This window comes from Sphaeramia orbicularis, chromosome 15, assembly GCF_902148855.1.
Source record: "Sphaeramia orbicularis chromosome 15, fSphaOr1.1, whole genome shotgun sequence".
In the NCBI taxonomy this organism is placed as follows: Eukaryota; Metazoa; Chordata; class Actinopteri; order Kurtiformes; family Apogonidae; genus Sphaeramia; species Sphaeramia orbicularis.
The window spans coordinates 34035884-34055055 of record NC_043971.1 but is presented as its reverse complement, the minus strand read 5'-3'; the positions used below and the strand labels follow the sequence as shown (position 1 = coordinate 34055055).

At 35.0% G+C, this 19172-nt stretch overlaps 1 protein-coding gene across 5 annotated transcripts in view; it reads left to right on the top strand.

Moving 5' to 3' along the window:
* Window positions 1–16662, top strand: part of itsn1 (intersectin 1 (SH3 domain protein)) — a 73046-nt gene extending 56384 nt beyond the window's left edge. For all 5 annotated transcript variants that reach the window (XM_030156730.1, XM_030156731.1, XM_030156728.1 and 2 more), the window contains 11 exons: window positions 41–139; window positions 3024–3107; window positions 6147–6230; window positions 7708–7839; window positions 7927–8007; window positions 9987–10108; window positions 11061–11143; window positions 12026–12109; window positions 12192–12256; window positions 13942–14050; window positions 14173–16662. In XM_030156730.1, the coding sequence (XP_030012590.1) occupies window positions 41–139; window positions 3024–3107; window positions 6147–6230; window positions 7708–7839; window positions 7927–8007; window positions 9987–10108; window positions 11061–11143; window positions 12026–12109; window positions 12192–12256; window positions 13942–14050; window positions 14173–14321 (1092 nt within the window). In that variant the 3' untranslated portion in view covers window positions 14322–16662. The remainder of the gene's footprint in view (window positions 1–40; window positions 140–3023; window positions 3108–6146; window positions 6231–7707; window positions 7840–7926; window positions 8008–9986; window positions 10109–11060; window positions 11144–12025; window positions 12110–12191; window positions 12257–13941; window positions 14051–14172) is intronic.
* Window positions 16663–19172: the final 2510 nt, after the last annotated feature.

Sequence of the window (19172 nt, the reverse complement as noted above, 5' to 3'; positions counted from 1 at the left end):
GAATGACATTTGGAAATGCCTTTTTGTTTCTGTGTGTCAGAGGTTAGCCATGGATCCCAGGTGTAAAGGAATGCCGCTGTCCAGTTTCCTGCTCAAACCCATGCAGAGAGTCACACGCTACCCACTCATTATCAAAAATGTACGTCTGTCTTTATGTTCATGTATAATTCTACAAAAACACACAGTGACAAAAATCATGTCAATAATAAGAATAAGAAATGGAAAATTACATAATGTATTTAAACATGATTAAAGTCCAGTTTCAGATGTTTGTATTAAACACACTACAGAGTTCATCCAAATGACACTGGTTGACTATCTGACATCCTTTAATAAGATCAACTGAAAAGCAAATGATAAAAGTGCTGATGTTTTCAATGTATATGATAAAGTCTTATTACATATATATTGGTTTATGCACATTTATACAATATAATTATAAATCTTCTACTAGAATAAACCTGTAAATGAATGTATTATAATGTACAGACAGTGTTTTGAAGTAGATCTGGTAACTGTGAGACAAACATTTATTTATTTATTTATTTATTAGCGATAGTGCCTATTAACCCTTTCATGCCTGAATTATGAGAACCTTAATGGGTCAAAACACAGTAATGTACCGTCAGAGCGTGAACTTTAATTGATTGCCATTCCAACATTTATTTCAATATAAAGTAGCTCCTTGTTTTGGATAATCCCTTATGGTCCAACTAAAGCAAAAATGTATTTAGAAGTAAAAATGTGGGTCAAATTGTCTCTAAAATGTCCCTTCAGAGAGATTTTGAATACCGTTTTTTGACCCTAATCAAGATATTTTTCCCGAGTGTTTTTATTCCTCTTTAGGCATGAAAAAAACAATGCGACTGAAATTTTTTATGAACTTATTTTTCATGGAGTTGCAAACATCTCCACTCAGCTGGACATCATGCATTTAATTTTTAAAGCAAAGAAACATGTATTTACTGATGTACTGAGTGAAAACTATGAAATAATTTTTTTAAAATGCTGCTAATCTGGTGTTTTGTCACATTTTAACGTACTCTAATATTAGTTATCACTCACTTTATGGAGATAATATGCAAAAAAAACCCTTTTTGTATGAGAAAAATGGTTAATTACAGTCTATTAACAATAACAAGCAATTGATTTACACTCAAACCTGTTACTGCAGTTCAGATTTATCGAGAACAGGAAAGTTACAGTAATGGTATGAATTGTAGTGTATGGGATGATGCATAGGCGTCAAGTGTGTTGGATGATATGGAACTGAAACAATAAAATCCATGAATATACAAGAGAACAGCTGTAGAATAACTGTCTACTATAATGACCACTATGCATGAAAGGGTTAATGAACATCCACAGTTGCAGCTGTAAATATGCCAGTTTGTGGCAACAGTGTTAAGTTCCATCTGTAGTCCCTACACAGGTGACAAGAAAGACAATTGACAAAAGGTAAAACATCATAAAAACACACAAAACAACACAGTGAGGATAATCTACTGATGGTCACAGGCTTGGTTTTCTTTCATCCAATGTTTAAGTTGTGATTTGAAGGAGGCATATGACTGTGAGTCTCTTATGTTCAGTGGCAAACTCTTCCAATATTCAGTCCCAGTGACTGAAAGTGTAGTTTGTCCAACAGTAGTGCACCTGTGTGGCACCTCACAGTCTCCTGGAGCTGTGGCCCTGGTGACCCCTCCCACTGACACACTGGGATTTGATAAAATCTGTAAAGGGAGGAGGGCAGGTCATGCAAGACTTTAAATACACTGGTCTACAATTTTTTAGAAATGATATGCTTCAGACATTAAATGTGCTAAATGTTACGTATTTTAATAAGATTAATTGGAAAATAAATGACAAAAGTGCCGGTTTGCTGATGTTTTCAAGGTATATGATTAAGTGTTGTTACACATATATATTGGTTTATGTACATTTATATAATAGTTTTATAAATCTTCCACTAAATAGAACCTGTAAAGTGAATGTATTCTAATGTGCAGACAGTGTTTTGAAGTAGATCTTGTAGCTCTGAGACAAATATTCCTTTTGAGTCAAACCCATTCTCTCGTTAATTCTTGAGTTTCACATTTTGACCCAAGGCTGTATCTTGGAAAGTTCAGCCAACCAGCATTTTTGACTTGATTTTTCTTTATCAGTGACTCTCATGTGGTAAAATTTCATTACTTTTATTCCGGAAGCATCTTCCTTGTAGACCAGTGATATCAGGCACGCATTTTTAAAATTCACCAAATTGTTGGAATTAACAAATTTATATTTATCTGAAACAAAGCAGTGGTGGAAATTAATTTTTTTTTTTTTGTCTTTTTTCGAAAGAGATACTATGGGTTTGAATGTAGTGCCAGCAGCAAGTGACCAGGAAGTTATACAGTATTCAATGTGAGAGAAAATCATACAGTGTAAAAGCATCTTAGCAGCATATAAGGTCAAAAAGGCTCTGACTTGTCCAAAATTTTGCACATTAAAATTTCCTATCTTATTAAGTTGCTTTATGTGTTGTTTAAATGTTAATGTTGGGTCCGAGGTTAGCCCGAGGTACTTGAACTCTTTGACCAAATCCAAATCTTTAGAGTAAAACACATTCTTTTATTTATTCCCACTAAAACCATCCAGTATTTTTGACAAAATTGATCTTTATCAGTGACTTGAATTTGGTGAAGTTTCACTACTTTTATTCTGGAGGCATTTTACTTGTAGACCAGTGTTATAGATAACGTATTTGTGTAAATGAATGAACAAACTTCACCCCATGGGATGCATAACAAATCAGCACTAAAGTTGAGTTGTAAAAAAACATAAATAAAAAATAATAAGGAAACTGCAAATCTGATAAACATGCAAATTTTGGATTTATGCAAAGAGGTAGCAGACATCACAGAGTAGGGCAGGTCATTCCTGTTACATGACACTTGACTTCACACACAAACACACATTTTACACAAACAACCTGATTTAACCTTTCCTCTGCTCATATCTTCTCTTAATTTCTTTTCTAGATCTTAGAAAATACTCCTGAGTCACATCCAGACCACAGTCATCTGAAAGCTGCTCTGGAGAAAGCTGAGGAGTTGTGTTCACAGGTGCAAAACACTCACAGACATTCGGTTGTACAAGAATCTTCAGGAGTCAGAAATTGATGATGAAAAAATACACTGAAAACTCCGCTCTATATTAGTACATTATTTCCAGAAGTCATCATGGTCTTAGTTGATTGGCTTTAGGCCTTTATACCAAAGCCTGGATGTAATTAAAGGGGTCATATTTTGCTAAACCCACTTTTATTAGTCTTTGGTTCATTTATTTGTGTATTTGGACCCTAATAGTTCATAAAGTTTGAATTTGAACCCTCCAGGTGCTGCAAAGCTATCTTTATATTCATTTTGGCAAAAATCAAGTGGATTTCTACAACCCGTTTTAATTCCTTCTTAATTTGTTACATCTATAACTAGTTACGTCACAACATTTGCACATATAAGGTCAAGACTTCCAATGAACATTTCTCCGAGTACGACATAATTGTTTGTCAGCAGCAGCGGTTGTAGTAAAAACTGAAAATATGTCCAAATTTTGAGCCGATTACCTAAAATGTTCAGTTGTTGGTTGTAATAATGAACACAAGTGGCTGAATGGGACAGAGCAGCACAGCCAACAACCTGGAGTGGGTGGGGCGTAAAGTGGGTCATTTGCATTTAAAGGCCCAGCGCTCAAAATGACCTTTCTGGTGTCATTACTCAGAAATAGGGTTGAAGATGGACCTGTGGAGTTGAATTAATGAAGAATTCAGACCCAAGCATAGCATTTACAGTTTATGTAGACCACAGGGAAATGTTTTAAAATGTATAATTCCATTTTTAAAAAAAAAAAGCTAAATATTACTCCTTTAAGGCCTGTACATTCTCTACAGAAACAGGCATTTGTTCGTTTTCTCGACATGGCAAGAACAAGAACAATTTTATTTCTAGTCAAAGCCTTTCAGACTTCATGAGAAACTCAGGTGCAGAACTCCTGGGAAGTCCTCATCGGCCCCTCCCACTTTCCACTTTTCAGCATTAACTACGCCCACATCACATTTCTGACCAATCACACAAAAGTTCTGCCCAGATGATGTGCTGAGAAAAGAATGACGTCATTCTTTTATCGCCATTTATTGGTTTCTGACCTGCTGTTTTGTCGTCACCATGATTAGCTTTTTTTGGAGCTGGAAGTGACCATATTTGGACAAAAAGGGATGGAGCTGAGGGAGCTAAATGCTAGCTTAATGACTCAGTAAAAGGGTAAAGTACATCAAGCATCATGTAACAAAGTAAATTCATTTATTTGTCATGTTAGTCGAACCTGCTTCCGGTTATGAGAAAATTTGCTTCATTAAATAAACACGAACTCTGAAAGTCCAAACAATCAAAGATAGACACCACATACATCTAAGCCTTCTATCTGACCTGAGATCGGAATAATGGAGGCAACATTTAGATATCACTTATTAACCCTTGTATGGTGTTTGGGTCTGTGGGACCTGTTTTCATTTTTTATTAAAAGACAAATGATGAGTAATCATTTTTTTTTAGGAATTTTTCCCCTCATATCTTGATTATACTACATTGTATTAAAAAAAAAACCAACTAAAAACGAATAGCACTTAAAGTCTTAAATGTGATCTAGCAAAGGCAAAAGGCAAATATTAAACATATGCTTTTTGTGTTGCTTGTCATTGGGATGAAGTAAACATCTGTTGAGTATTTTAACATAAAATTGTCTGATTATGTTGAATTAGAAACCCACAAATGCAGCGGGTCCACCACACCCACGAATACTGGCTAAATGACAAAAATCTGAACACCACACAAGGGTTAAAGGGTCCAATAAAACAGATGAGACCAGAATGACTCTTCAGAAAAGCTTATTATTTATAGAGAGCAGTTCAGTGTAACTCTACAGCACAGGTGTCAAACATGCGGCCCAGGGGCCAAATCCAGCCCGCCAAACAGTCCAATTTGGCACCTAGGATGAATTTGTGAAATGCAGAAATTACGCTAAGATATTAACAATCAAGGATGTTAGAATAATTTTAGGTCAATTCAATCTCAAGTGGGTCAGACCAGTAAAATACTATCATAATAACCTGTAAATAATGAAAACTACAAAATTTTCTCTTTGTTGTAGTGTATAAAAAAGTAAAATGACACAAAAATGTTTACATTTACAGATTAGCCTTTTGCAAAAAATGTGAATAACCTGAAATTTCTTAGGAGAAGTATGTGGAATTTTAACAAAATTCTGCCTCTTGCTTGTTTTATGTATTTGTAGATCCACTGTGATCTGTAAGTTGGGATGCATATGTATAAATGGTAAACTAAGGTGTAATATTGTTAAAATTGCACTGATTTTTCTTAAGAATTTTCAGGTTCATATTTGTTCATGTTATGTTCAAGTACGGTTTGTAGATGTAAACATTTTCATTACAGAATTTGACTTTTTTCACTCAAAAACAGAGAAAAAAACTTTGGAGTTGACATTATTTATAAGTTCTTATCCTATTATTTATATTATTTTACTGGTCCGGCCCACTTTAGATCATATTAGGCTGAATGTGGCCCCTGAACTAAAATGAGTTTGACACCCCTGGTCTACAGCATCCAGGGCTTTTTTGGGCCCACCCTAGTGGTGGTCCATGGTATTACAACTGTAAGACACTTAAACATTGGCTTCATTTCAGGGCTAAGGGCCTTCGGTTTATATACTATGGTTAACAAAACAGCTGGATGTGTTAACTTTTAGCATGCAGCTGAATTTATATGGTGCTATTTTTAACATACTATCTCCTGGTTAGCCATTGTAGGTTGTAGTTTGCAAGACTTTTAGCAAACGGTTTTTCATTCATTCATTCAGCATTCACAGAAAAATATTAACCTTTTGGAGTTCTGTTTGTCATCTATGAAACATAAGATACACATTTTAGTGGTGTCTTAGCTGCACCGAAACATGTCGCTGCTTTTTCTTGTTATTGTTAGCATGCAGTGGACACCATAGTAACAGTCAGTACAGATTTAATTTACCATCTGTTAACAGCATTAATAAACACACACTGTGCTGAGAGAAACGACCTGTGTTTGTGTTTTTAGGTGAATGAAGGCGTCAGGGAGAAGGAGAACTCCGATCGACTGGAGTGGATTCAGGCTCATGTCCAGTGTGAAGGCCTGTCTGAGGTGAAAGATAGATTATTATCACATGCCTTTAGTTTTTCTGTGTAAGCACTGAAATGATTCTCACCTGTTTCATTGGATTCTGATCTCAAGCGACACAGTTGAGCATCACAACAATCCAGATAAACAGCACATAAAAATATTCCATAAACTGCAAAACGTGGTTATCTGCCTGAATTTGAGATGAGCACGTAGCACTTAGGATGTTGACCAAGCTGACATCCATCATAGACAACATCCCCCCACCCTCTGCACCACAGTGTTGAGGCCCTGAGTAGCTCCTTCAGCACCAGACTTTTACAGCCCCAGTACAAAAGGAGCCATACCACAAGTCATTCCTCTAAACCACAGGTGTCAAACATGCGGCCCGTGGGCCAAATCCAGCCCGCCAAAGTTTCCAGTCCAGCCTGCGGGATGAATTTGTGAAATGCAAAAATTACACTAAGATATTAACAATCCTTTTAGTTCAGGTTCCACATTCAGACCAATTCGATCTCAAGTGGACAGGACCAGTAAAATACTATCATAATAACATAAAAATAATGACAACCCCAATTTTTTTCTCTTTGTAAATGTAAATATTTTCAATATATTTACACTAAAACAAAGAAGAATTTCACAAAAAATGTGAATAACCTGAACAAATATGAACAACCTGAAATGTCTTAACAGAAGTAAGTACTTATAATGCACATGTGTAAATGATAAACTGAGGCATTTTCTTGTTAAAATTACACTTATTTTTTCAGTTTGTTAATGTTATTCACATCTTTTGAAAGGATAGTCTGTAGATGTAAACCTTTTCATAATGTAAATGTGCTTTTTTTGCTCTAAAACACAGAGAAAAATTTGGCATTGACATTATTTATGTATTATTTTGTTATTATTTTACTAGTTTGGCCCACTTCAGATCAAATTTAGCTGAATGTGGCCCCTGAACTGAAATGAGTTTGACACCCCTGATCTACACAGCCAGCAGACTATAGAACAGCTCCCTGTAACCCCCCGCCCAACCCCCATATCACAACATGTGCATCTACAACAACAATGTAAATATGTAAATAATATTTAACTTTAATTCTAATTCTAATTTTATATAATATATTTATATAAAAAATAACCTTCTCATTTTTCTGTTTTTGTATTCATTTTTCACTTGTTTGTGGTTTTTTTCTACCTGTCTTTTTGTCTTCACTGACTTCACTATCTTATCTTATCTTATCTTATCTTTTCTTATCTTATCTTATCTTATCTTATCTTATCTTATCTTATCTTATCTTATCTTATCTTATCTTATCTTATCTTTTCTTATCTTATCTTATCTTATCAAATCTCATCTCATCTCATCTCATCTCATCTCATCTCATCTCATCTTATATTATCTTATCTTATCTTATCTTATCATTATGTTTATTGTTTTATTGCCTAAATTGTAAATGTTTCACTGCCAAAAATAACAGATTTTTTTTCAATCTTTCAGCAACTGGTGTTTAACTCTGTCACCAACTGTCTGGGTCCCAGGAAGTTCCTCCACAGTGGGAAACTGTTCAAAGCTAAAAGCAGTAAAGAGCTCTACGGTTTCCTGTTCAACGACTTCCTGCTGCTCACACAGGTGACGCTCTTCAACTTGACCAGAGTCCAAACAGCCCCAGTATTGGACTTCTGCACAGTCTCATGTTGGTCTTTTTCTCTCCTCCAGGTGACCAAACCTCTGGGCTCCTCTGGTTCAGACAAAGTCTTCTCTTCCAAAACACACCTGCAGTATCGCATGTATAAGACGGTACGAAAACACACACTTAGAGCCTCTTCACAGATAAGCCCATCATCCTGGTTTAGTGATTTTAACGACATTATAAGGTTAAAAACTATTTAACTGTTATTAAAGTAGATTTGGAGTGACTGTCTTATCCGTTCTTTCATTTGCAAAAATTTCTTTCTGTGGTTACAAAACACATTTTATAAGTCATTAATCTGATTTTCATGACTTGCTTGAAATTATAATGCTAAATAGTTAATACTAATGCAGTGTTAGTCCTGTACCAATCAGAAAGTTCACTTAAGCACTAAGCCTGAATTAATTATAGCATTTAAAATGGCTTCAAACAACCTAAATGTGGTGTCTGAAACACACATCTTGTTCAGACAATCAATAGATATAGTCGATTGCAAAGAATACAATTAATCTGCAAATACTTTTATAATTATAGCACCAGATTAGTGCTGTTGTTGGTTCAAAAATTGGAGTCAGAGGAAGGAGAGGGGGGTGTCAAGAAAAACTTCAGTATATTCCAAAGTAAAGGACATGTTCTGGTATCCTATCTGTTTTGCCCACTTTGGATTTATTTTAAGAATATGTGTGTCTGGCTCTGTAAAATGCATAATTATGTTTGGAAAATCATTTTGGACCATGTTCAGTGATGCATGCCTCAGTCACTGAAGCAAAACAGTAATATCAAGCATCTCCAAAATGGACCCCTTTTAGCCTGATAATGTCTGTAAATACTAAGAAATAAGACCACATATGGTAACAAAAAGTAGATGGTACATTTATTAAACAACAAAACTATATTCTTTTCATATTTCTTTAAGACATGTTTAGGTGATCAGTTGAGATGTTCCTGTCAGTTCTGCATGTAATGTATAATTTTCATTTTATAAGTTTCTTAGTTTGCCTTCAAATTGAACATCTTGCCCTCGTAGATTCTAAAGCTTCATATATTTGATGTATAAATATAGTTTAACATATTTCAACAATAGAACCTACAAGGTGGGTAAGGATGTTATTTTAGATTTTAAAAGTCAAACCTAATGATTTTGCTGTATTTTCTAACATATTCAAATGAGTTCAGGTCAAAGGTCATGTTTGGTCATTATATGGAGCTGGATACGTATTAAAGACACTACGGTATTTAAGTGCTATATGCATGAATGATATAGAAGTGGATAAAAGTGCATAGGAGCTTTGATGTGATTTTTAGGAAATATTGCTGGTACCAGGTGATGGTAAATGGGGTGAGTTCAGCTGCTGCTGTAGCAGCATCTGGAGGTTTAGATAGTTGGAGAATATTAACATGGCATCATAAGATGGATCCTTCTTGGAATCAAAAATTAAACTATTTATGAGTAAGTCTATAAAAGTGAGCCAGGTAGGGACAGAAAGGACACAAAATGTTTATACATTTCTGAGAAAGTATTTGGATGTTCTCTGAGAGTAACAATAAATTTACAAGAAAGAAGTCACATATTTGCATGTAGGAATGTGGCACATTTACAATAAAGAGAAAGCTTTTGTGTCAAAATCAAGCCCTTTACACAAGGTTTGAACAGACTGGTTATTTCAATGTACTACTAGTTGGAGTTTAAAAAAAAAAAAAAAAAAATCTGTAAATTTCGATTTTTTTTGTTGTAATTTTTTTTCCTATAAATATAAATGTGAAATAATCAGATTTTTTTTTCTTGAATCACCCTCTCTCTTGGCTCTACACTTAAAAAAAAAAAATGCAGAGAATTGACATTAATTTAATGCAAAAACATTTGACAGTAACATAATTACAAATATCTCTTTTTAGTTCTCTGACTATTGAGTCTTAGTGACATTATTCCCCTCTACATAATGATTAATGTAATAACTGTCAGAATAATCTGTACATAAATTACATTTTACTCCCAGCCTTTATTTATGGAAGCTTTTTTTAGAGTTGGATTTTCAGTAACAAAGTATGACTCCAAGTGACTGACTGTCTATTTTCATTTTTCCAGCCAATCTTCTTAAATGAGGTATTAGTGAAGCTGCCAACAGACCCGTCAGGAGATGAACCTCTGTTCCACATCTCTCATATAGACAGAGTTTACACACTTAGAGCTGAGAGCATTAATGAAAGGTAACACACACACACACACACATATACGCACACACACACACACAAACACATCACTGCAAACGTAACAAAAAGTTGATGAGTTCTGCAGCCTGGTACATTCACTGTTTGTTTGTTGTTTTTATCTCACCGGCCAATTAGCCAAGAGCTATTGTGAAACCGCTGTGTCCATCATCGTCATCATTGTCATCGTCATCGTCGTTGTTGTCATCATCTTCGTCTTCATTAGCTATTTTTTCAAACATCTCTGACTAAACTACTGATTGGATTCTCTTCAAATTTTATATGTAGCTTCCTTGGGACAATGTCTACACAGTTTGTCCGCAGTTTTTAGATATTTTGAATCTGAAATTTTTGACAGATTTTTGAAATAAAATAAAAAATTGCGTTTACTTACAATGGTCCATATTTTGAGAGTTTATAACATGGAAATGGTTATAGATATTAATATAGTTGCTATTGAGCACTGATAGGAGGTCATATATGGACTTTCATTTGGGTCCATGACCTTTGACCTTCAGTGACTATAAAGGGTCAAACTCAAAGCCACCAATGTCTAGATTTCAACAATCTTCTTCTCCAAAACCACTGGTCAGATTCATTTAGACTATTTTTGTAGCGTCCCTGGGAAAATGTTGACAATGTTTATTCACAATTTTGAGCAATTTAGATTTTTGATTTTTTGACAAATTTTTTGAAATATTACAAATTTGCTATCAGTATAGTTACTACTGAGCACTGATGGGAAGTCATATATGGACTTTCACTGAATTAGTTGAGTTCTCCTCCAGTGAAAGTACCACCCACTTCTATTGGAACATTGATCTCCTTCATCAAGACCACAGGACTTTCAAGCACCAGAACACAACAACCTCACAAATCCAACTTGTTATTGACTCTTGATAGAACATGCTGGTGAGATGCAGGGTTATTGATCCTATTTTTGTTTATGCAGGACGGCGTGGGTTCAGAAAATAAAGGCAGCTTCCGAACTCTTCATCGAGACGGAGAAGAAGAAGCGAGAGAAGGCATATCTCGGTAACCTCAACTTGTTTTTCCTCTGCCTTCACATTAGATCTAAATGGATTTTTCCTTTAAAGACAGTTTAACCCTTTCATGCATAGTGGTCATTACAGTGGACAGCTATTCTACTGCTGTTCTCTTGTATATTCATGAATTTTATTGTTTTAGTTCCACATCAGCCAACACAGTGGATGCATCATTCCATACACTGACATTCATACCATTATTGTAACTTTGCTGTTTTTGAAAAGTCTGATCTACAGTAACATGTTTGAGGGTAAATCAGTTGCTTGTTATTGTTAATAGACTGTAATTAACCATTTTTCTTAAACAAAAAGATTTTTTTTTTGCATATTATCTCCATAAAGTGAGTGATAACTAATATTAGAGTACGTTAAAATGTGACAAAACACCAGATTTGTAGCTTTAAAAAAAATATTTCATAGTTTTCACACAGTGTATCAGTAAATACATGTTTCTTTGCTTCAGGCATTAAATGCATGATGTCCAGCTGAGTGAATATTTTTGCAATTCCATGAAAAATAGGTTCATAAAAAATTTTTCAATCAGTTTGTTTTTTTAATGCCTAAAGAGGAATAAAAACACTCAGGAAAAATATCTTGATTAGGGTCAAAAAACGGTATTCAAAATCTCTCTGACAGGACATTTTAGAGACAATCTGACCCACATTTTTACTTTTAAATTCATTTTTGCTTTAGTTGGACCATAAGGGATTATCCAAAACAAGGAGCTACTTTATATTGAAATAAATGTTGGAATGGCAATCAATTAAATTTCGCTCTCTGACAGGACATTACAGCGTTTTGACCCATTAAGGTTCTCATAATTTATGCATGAAAGGGTTAATAACTTAAAGGCTGCTATTCTGTGTGGCAGTGCGGTCTCAGAGGGCTACAGGCATCGGCAGACTGATGGTCAACATTGTGGAGGGGATTGAGCTCAAACCTTGTCGCTCCCATGGTACGTAAACGCTTGGAATGTTTAGTCATTTGTTTCTCATGGTGCATTTTTTTTATGTCATTAAAATTATGGATTTTTTCAGGAAAAAGTAACCCATACTGTGAGGTGACCATGGGCTCTCAGTGCCATATCACAAAAACGTTACAGGTACGAATAACACCAGTAGTTCTACATCCTATTTATATAACAATAAAACCTATCGAAAAGTTAGAATAGAACCAACTGAATGTTAAAGTCAAAGTCAGGTTTATTATCAGTTTTACCATATGTACAGCACATACAGACTGAAATTGCATTAATCTAAGGCCCACAGTGCATCAAGAAACATAGTAAAAAAAAAAAAAATAGAATATAACTATAAACAACAAAGGACTGAAGAAACAAATTAATACAGTTTTACTTAAGCCACATAACAGAATAAAGTTACAGCATAAAGCAAATGACAGAAGTGACAACAGTAAAGTGACAAGTGAATTAAAGTGAATGTATTGTGATATTTTATTTATTCTGTAAAAGTTACTGATTGGCAACAGAAAAAAGTGAAGATTTCACTGTCGACCATCCTTAACAACGGGGTTAATGTTCAAGATTTTACTAAAAAGCCTGAATATGTGAAACATTTTGTAACTTAAGACTAAAAATTTTTATCTTCATGCTTACTTTTATGGTCGAAATGTGAGGTACTTACTTTATACTTCTACTCCATCACATCACAGAGGTAAAATATCAAACCTCTTAGATTTATCGTTAAAGGTGTGGGAGACTTTCGTGACCAATTTTTTATCAAATCTGTAAAACCTTAGTCATAGCCTAAGTATCTCGAATCTGTAAGTCTTTCTGTGATTACTCACCTGAATCTCTTGCATTATGGTGAACAATTTCGAAGTGCCATCCACTATTAACAAACCATGTGTTTACAAACAGAGTCGGGAGGTAACTTGGGCATCTTCGGAATTTTGTCGCGACATGCATTGTGGGAAGCAATATTATATGGATGAAACAAACACGACGCGGAAACGGTTGAAACGCGGAAACGGCTGGAGGAATATGCATAGAGGGAAGGGAGCTCCCGCCGTTTCTGCGACGTGTCTTTAGCACCTGCCACTGCCAGACAGCGGCGTAAACCAACGTTTCCCACAATGCACGTCGCAACAAAATTACGAAGATGCCTGAGTTACCTCCCAGCAAGAAACAAGAAACAAGCACCAAACCTGGGGGGACAGAGCTTTCTCTATTGCTGCCCTTACCCTCTGGAACTCTCTCTCACCTATCATCCGACATTGCTTTGACCTCAACACCTTCAGATCCCTTTTAAAAACTCGCTTATTTAAGATTGCTTTTAATGTTTAACTGTTTTATAGTTATATACCTGCTTTCTGCGCCTACTTTTATCTGTTTTTAATGTGTTTGATTTCTGTGTTTATCTGCCTTATGTAAAGTGTCTTTGAGTTCCATGAAAGCGCTATACAAATAAAATGTATTATTATTATTATTATTATTATTATTATTATTATTATTATTATTATTATTATCATCATTATTATTATTATTAGATGATTTGTTTATAGTGGATGGCACTTAGAAATTGTTCACCGTAATGCAAGAGATTCAGGTGAGTAATCACAGAAAGACTTACAGATTTGTGATACTTAGGCTATGACTGGGGTTTTACAGCTCTGATGAAAAATTGGTCACAAAAGTCTCGCGCACCTTTAATATTTTGATTTTACAGCTTCTATTTGCAGTGGAGTATTTTCAGTTTTATAGTAGTAAAGGGGTCTTTATGCACCATTTCGTTTCAGTCGGATGTTTTCTCTGTTTTCCCTGTTTAGGACACGTTGAATCCTAAGTGGAACTCCAATTGCCAGTTTTTTATAAAAGACCTGGAACAGGACGTCCTCTGTGTCACTGTGTTTGAACGAGACCAGTTCTCACCTGACGGTCAGTACTAATCACTTTCAGACACCAAGGAGTGTGTTTCTGATATCTCACCCTTCAGTGGGAGGATTAATGGCTTTATTTCTGATTTTCGTCACGCTCTCTTTTTCACCGACTCCCTGTAGACTTCCTGGGCAGGACGGAGATCCGGTTGGCTGAAATAAAAAAGGACCAGGGTTCTAAAGGACCAATCACGAAGCGGTTGCTGCTCCACGAGGTTCCCACAGGAGAGATCGTTGTCAGGCTGGATCTCCAGCTCTTTGAAGAACCATAAAAACCTGGACACGACAGACTGGACTAGAAAGCAGAGTTTCTGAGAGACCGGGTATGGGTCTGACAGTGGGACTGGATTAGTCTGGACTGGGAGATGTTACTGGTCTGGTCAGTTTCATGGTACTGAAAGACTTTACATCAAAGGGAGGTGGTACGGTCAAGTCCATTTGTATTCATGTGCAAAGCAAAAACAGGAAGGTGTTTGCGAATTTAAACAAATCCTTAATCAATCATGTAGTCCTGTAAGCCAATCAAATGTCTTGCTATGTGGGAAAAAAAGTCCAGGACACGCCCCTTTACACGGATCTACTACAAAATTTAATGACTTCATCGTAGGTGCTTCACATACTCATCTACCAACGTTCATTAAAACTGTTCCAGTGCTCTTTTTTTTTTTTCGTAAACCTGCTAACACACACTTTTACACAAATTTTATTATAAAAACAACTGAAACCACACTGCTTCTGCAATAACTTATTAAAACTGATTGAAACGCTGAACATTTCTGTCATCTATTTGGTGAGAATAACAATAAATAGTAGCTCAAATTCACCTTTTAACCAACTACCACTGAATCACATTATAATGAAAACTTGTTTTAGCAAAATTTGCATAAAAAAAAAACTGCATAGCACTCAGTTATTGTGACAATAATCCCTTTGCAGTTTTGACTGAGTGTTTATTTCCTGCCTGAAACCATGTCTGCAGGTCTTGACTGACACTCAGGCTGCAAATTTCTTCAAACACAGTTCTGCCTTAAATGTTTGGCATTAAAAATGCTGCATTTTCTTCTTCCATTGGAATTTTTCTCATCAAAAATTGGTTCACTAAAGCATATCAATATGAGGCACAAATCTGGAAATACAACATGTATAATGGTACAGATGTTATAATATATTGCAAGCATTGTAAGCAAAGCAATATGTGTTTTGTATATGATTTTTTTTTATAAGATCTATCTAGTTTTATAAAAAAAACTGCCATAGTATAAAGAATACACAACGCAGTTCTGTCTGTATAAAAAAGTAACACTACATTTTTATACTGTCAGAACAGGGGGATCAGTCACTTTAGCATTTACCATCATAACACAATCAAACTAAAAAAAAAATTAGAACTGATCACTTGTAGGATTCCACATTTTTGAGACTCTAAACAGTCTCACAATATAGAACATCACAATACTCAAATGTACTGATATTTTCTACTTTAAAAATGAAATAAACCACTCTAGAACTAAATTCTGCCTCCTGCTACCTGTTCCAGTCCAGTCTAATCCAGTCCAGTTTACCCTTGTCCACTGTCAGTCCAGTCCGGTTCAGTATTGAGTCCAGTCCAGTCCTTTTGGAGATTCGCCGGGTCTTTGCTGTTTTCTCTCCCTCTGCTTCTTCTGACAGTCTCATAGACACTCCAGCACCAACCCCGGCCCTCCCATTTAGTCCCAACAAACCCAGACCTGTTTGTGTGTCTGTGTGCGTGACTGTGTGAGTGTTAAGGTGGACAAGCTAATTAAAGGTACACTTAATTTTTTAAGTTATTTCCAGACTCCACTCTTCAGGCGGTACCGTATGTAAAGAGACCTTGACATTTAGATTTTTGCCTGTTTTGATCTTCACTGAAAACTTGCCATGTTCTTTCAGAAAGTGCTACATTATGTACAGGTTTAATGACAAGTGCTTACGTTTGCTAAATAAGCTAAAAGAAAAAAAAATATAGAAAGATATTAATCCATTATATGACAAGTGTCCAGTGTACATAACTTACAGACAAATTAAATGTGTCAGGGTCCCTTTTACACATATGAATTATATTAATGCTGGTGAAAAACAACAGAAATATATATACAACACATGAAACAGGTACGACAGCTAATCTAAGTTGAGGTACTGTACAAAAAGAATGTCTTAATTTTTATTATGTTTGTCAGTTTGATACACATAAGTCTTATTTTTAGTTTTTTTTTTGGTTATGTCAAAGCTGTGTAGAGCTGTCTCAGTGGTCGTCACTATGCAGGGGTGCAAGGTACTACAGAAATGTCTTCATAGGAATGAGGAGGGGGCCCAGACTCGGTGGTGGTGGTGGTACTCTGACCAGCACTAACCCAGGTCGGTTTACAAATAATATAAATGCGTGTCGGCACTCCCAGCACTTTTTATTAAAAAAAATAATGCTGTATTTGGAGCAGAGGAGGATACCAGTTGAGTGAGTTCTGTTACTAAGAGGCCATTTTGTCTGAGTTGGGAATTTAACCTAAAGGAACGCAATAAAAGAATATTTTTTAGGTAACAAATACCCTCAGTACAGTCCTGCTGACCTTAAATATAGTCTACATCGCAAAAACAGAAAAGAAAACCCAGTGTTTCTGCACATTTAATGAAGACTCTGTAACGTCTTCAACATCCAGGCTCTGTAGTTCGTAGTAGGTTTTACTCAAACAGGAGTAAATGGTGCATGTGTTACAGATTGTTTTTAGCAGCCGATTAAGCCACAATTTGTGAGTTAAAATAAACTACAGTGTGTTATGTGTTCACAGAAATTAACGAAAACATATCTGTCAGTGTAAGGTTATGGCACCTGATGTGTTTTTAGCTATTACGAAGCAGGGTTTCCGCTAGCATTTCTTCCTTTTTTTTTTTTTTGGAACATATGTTTTTCACTGGACAAATCTAAACATTCCGTACATGTTTCAGTATCTGTTTGTCTGTTACAAATGCTAACATAAAATTACAAGTACAACCTCAATGTTAACAGCTAAATTGTAGGCTGTTATAAAACAGCTATTAAGTGTAACTTCTCTGGACAGTTTAATGGAATTCTAAGCCTACAGGCCATCAAATGTATCCTATAATGTTTTATTGCACAAGAGCAAATTTGATTTGATTTGATTTATTTCGAACATGCAAAGAAACAAAATAAAACAAAACAAAACAAAATAAAACATTTAAAAGGACAGAATCTATCTTCAAGCAGATACAAGTCTGAATTTTGTATGGTCGAAAAGGAGTAGGAAGAAGTATAAACTTATTTAATCCTACCCCTCAGTGCTTTTACACCTTTATCACTAACTTGATACAAGAATCAAACAATACTATTTTCCTAATTTTGGCATCAAACCACAATAAATACATAATGCAGTAACTGAATTATACACAACAAAATGCTCATGGCAGTACAGTCATACAAACAGACTCAACAATTCAACCATTTTCTTCAATAATTACAGCAGATTTATCAGTACATCATCCATAAACAAACAGGCCTCAGTGTCATTATTTAATACTGTACCTCTCAAGAATCATTTCTTTATATCTTTTTTTAAACTGAATTATGTTTGATATTTGTTTTATCTCCACACACAATTTGTTCCACAATTTTACTCCACAGATGGTGATACAGAAACTTTTTAACGTAGTGCGTACTTTGTGAATCTTTAAATTTAACTTTCCCCTTAAATCATAGCCTCCCTCTCTTTCACAAAACATTTCTTGAATATTGCCCGGCAGTAAGTTATTCTTTGCTTTATACATTATTTGAATAGTTTTGAATTCCACAAGGTCAATGAGTTTTAAAGTTTTAGATTGTAAAAATAGTGCATTTGTGTGTTCATGAAAACCAACATTGTGAATGATTCTTATTGCTCTTTTTTGCAGTATAAAAAGTCTTTCTAATAAACTTGTATATGTATTTCCCCATACCTCCAAACCGTAACTTAACCCTTTCATGCACGAATTATGAGAACCTTAATCAAAATTTTTTTCCTGAGTGTTTTTATTCCTCTTTAGGCATGAAAAAAAAACAATGTGATTAAGAATTTTCTTCTGAAAAATAAATAATAATGATTAAAAAAATAACAATAATAATTTAAAAATTTTTAAAAATACATAAAAAAATAATCATGAAAAAAAAAAAAAAAATCTTATGAACCTATTTTTCATGACGTTGCAAAAATGTCCACTCAGCTGGACCCCATACTTTTAATTTTTGACACACAGAAATATGTATTTACTGATAAATTGTGTGAAAACTGTGGGGAGGGCTTGTGATTCTGGGGGTTTATGCTCAGGAGAGATCTACATAATGTTACCAATTCATGCCAGAAAAGATATGTAGTGTCTTAAACTTTAACAAAGATATGTGTAAAAAACAACAACAAAAAGAACAACAAAATCCATGAATATACAAGAGAACAGCTGTAGAATAGCTGTCCACTGTAGTGACCAGTATACATGAAAGGGTTAAATGAGGTTCGTATACAGCAAATACATAAAAACTTCCCAAAACCGAAATTTATTGTTAACTTTATCTTATCTCTGCTATTATGACAAGACAGAGCTTTAGTTTTGTGTTTGTGTCATTTTTTGTTTTAATTTATGTGTTTTTAACAGATAATACCAGGTGAAAAAACAATAATTAACACCTATTTAGTTCCAAATTAGCAGCAGCTAGTGGAAACCCTGCAGTGGAGGCATTTGGACAGTAGATGCTAGCTAAACCATCTGGTTGTAGGATTAGTAACATATTTTTAATAGATCGGTTGACAAAAATATCAGATATCACAAACCTTGTCCTTTAAAGCTGTTAAACATGAGCCTATTGCATATCGTGCAAGATTTCAAAATAAAATCCTCTTTTTTTTTTTTTTTTTTTAACTTTCCCAACCTGAGGCTTCAAAATGGCAGCTCCATTAGCATAGCCAGTTGCTCTAATAATAACAACACTGGTTGTATATATGTTAGTTAACTAGTTACATGGTCAGGTAGTCAATTTAGCTGTTTTATTTAATGCCACGGTCAAAGCAATGTGCTGAATTGCCACTGAGACAACTGTTCGTTACTGTAGTGACCAGCCACTG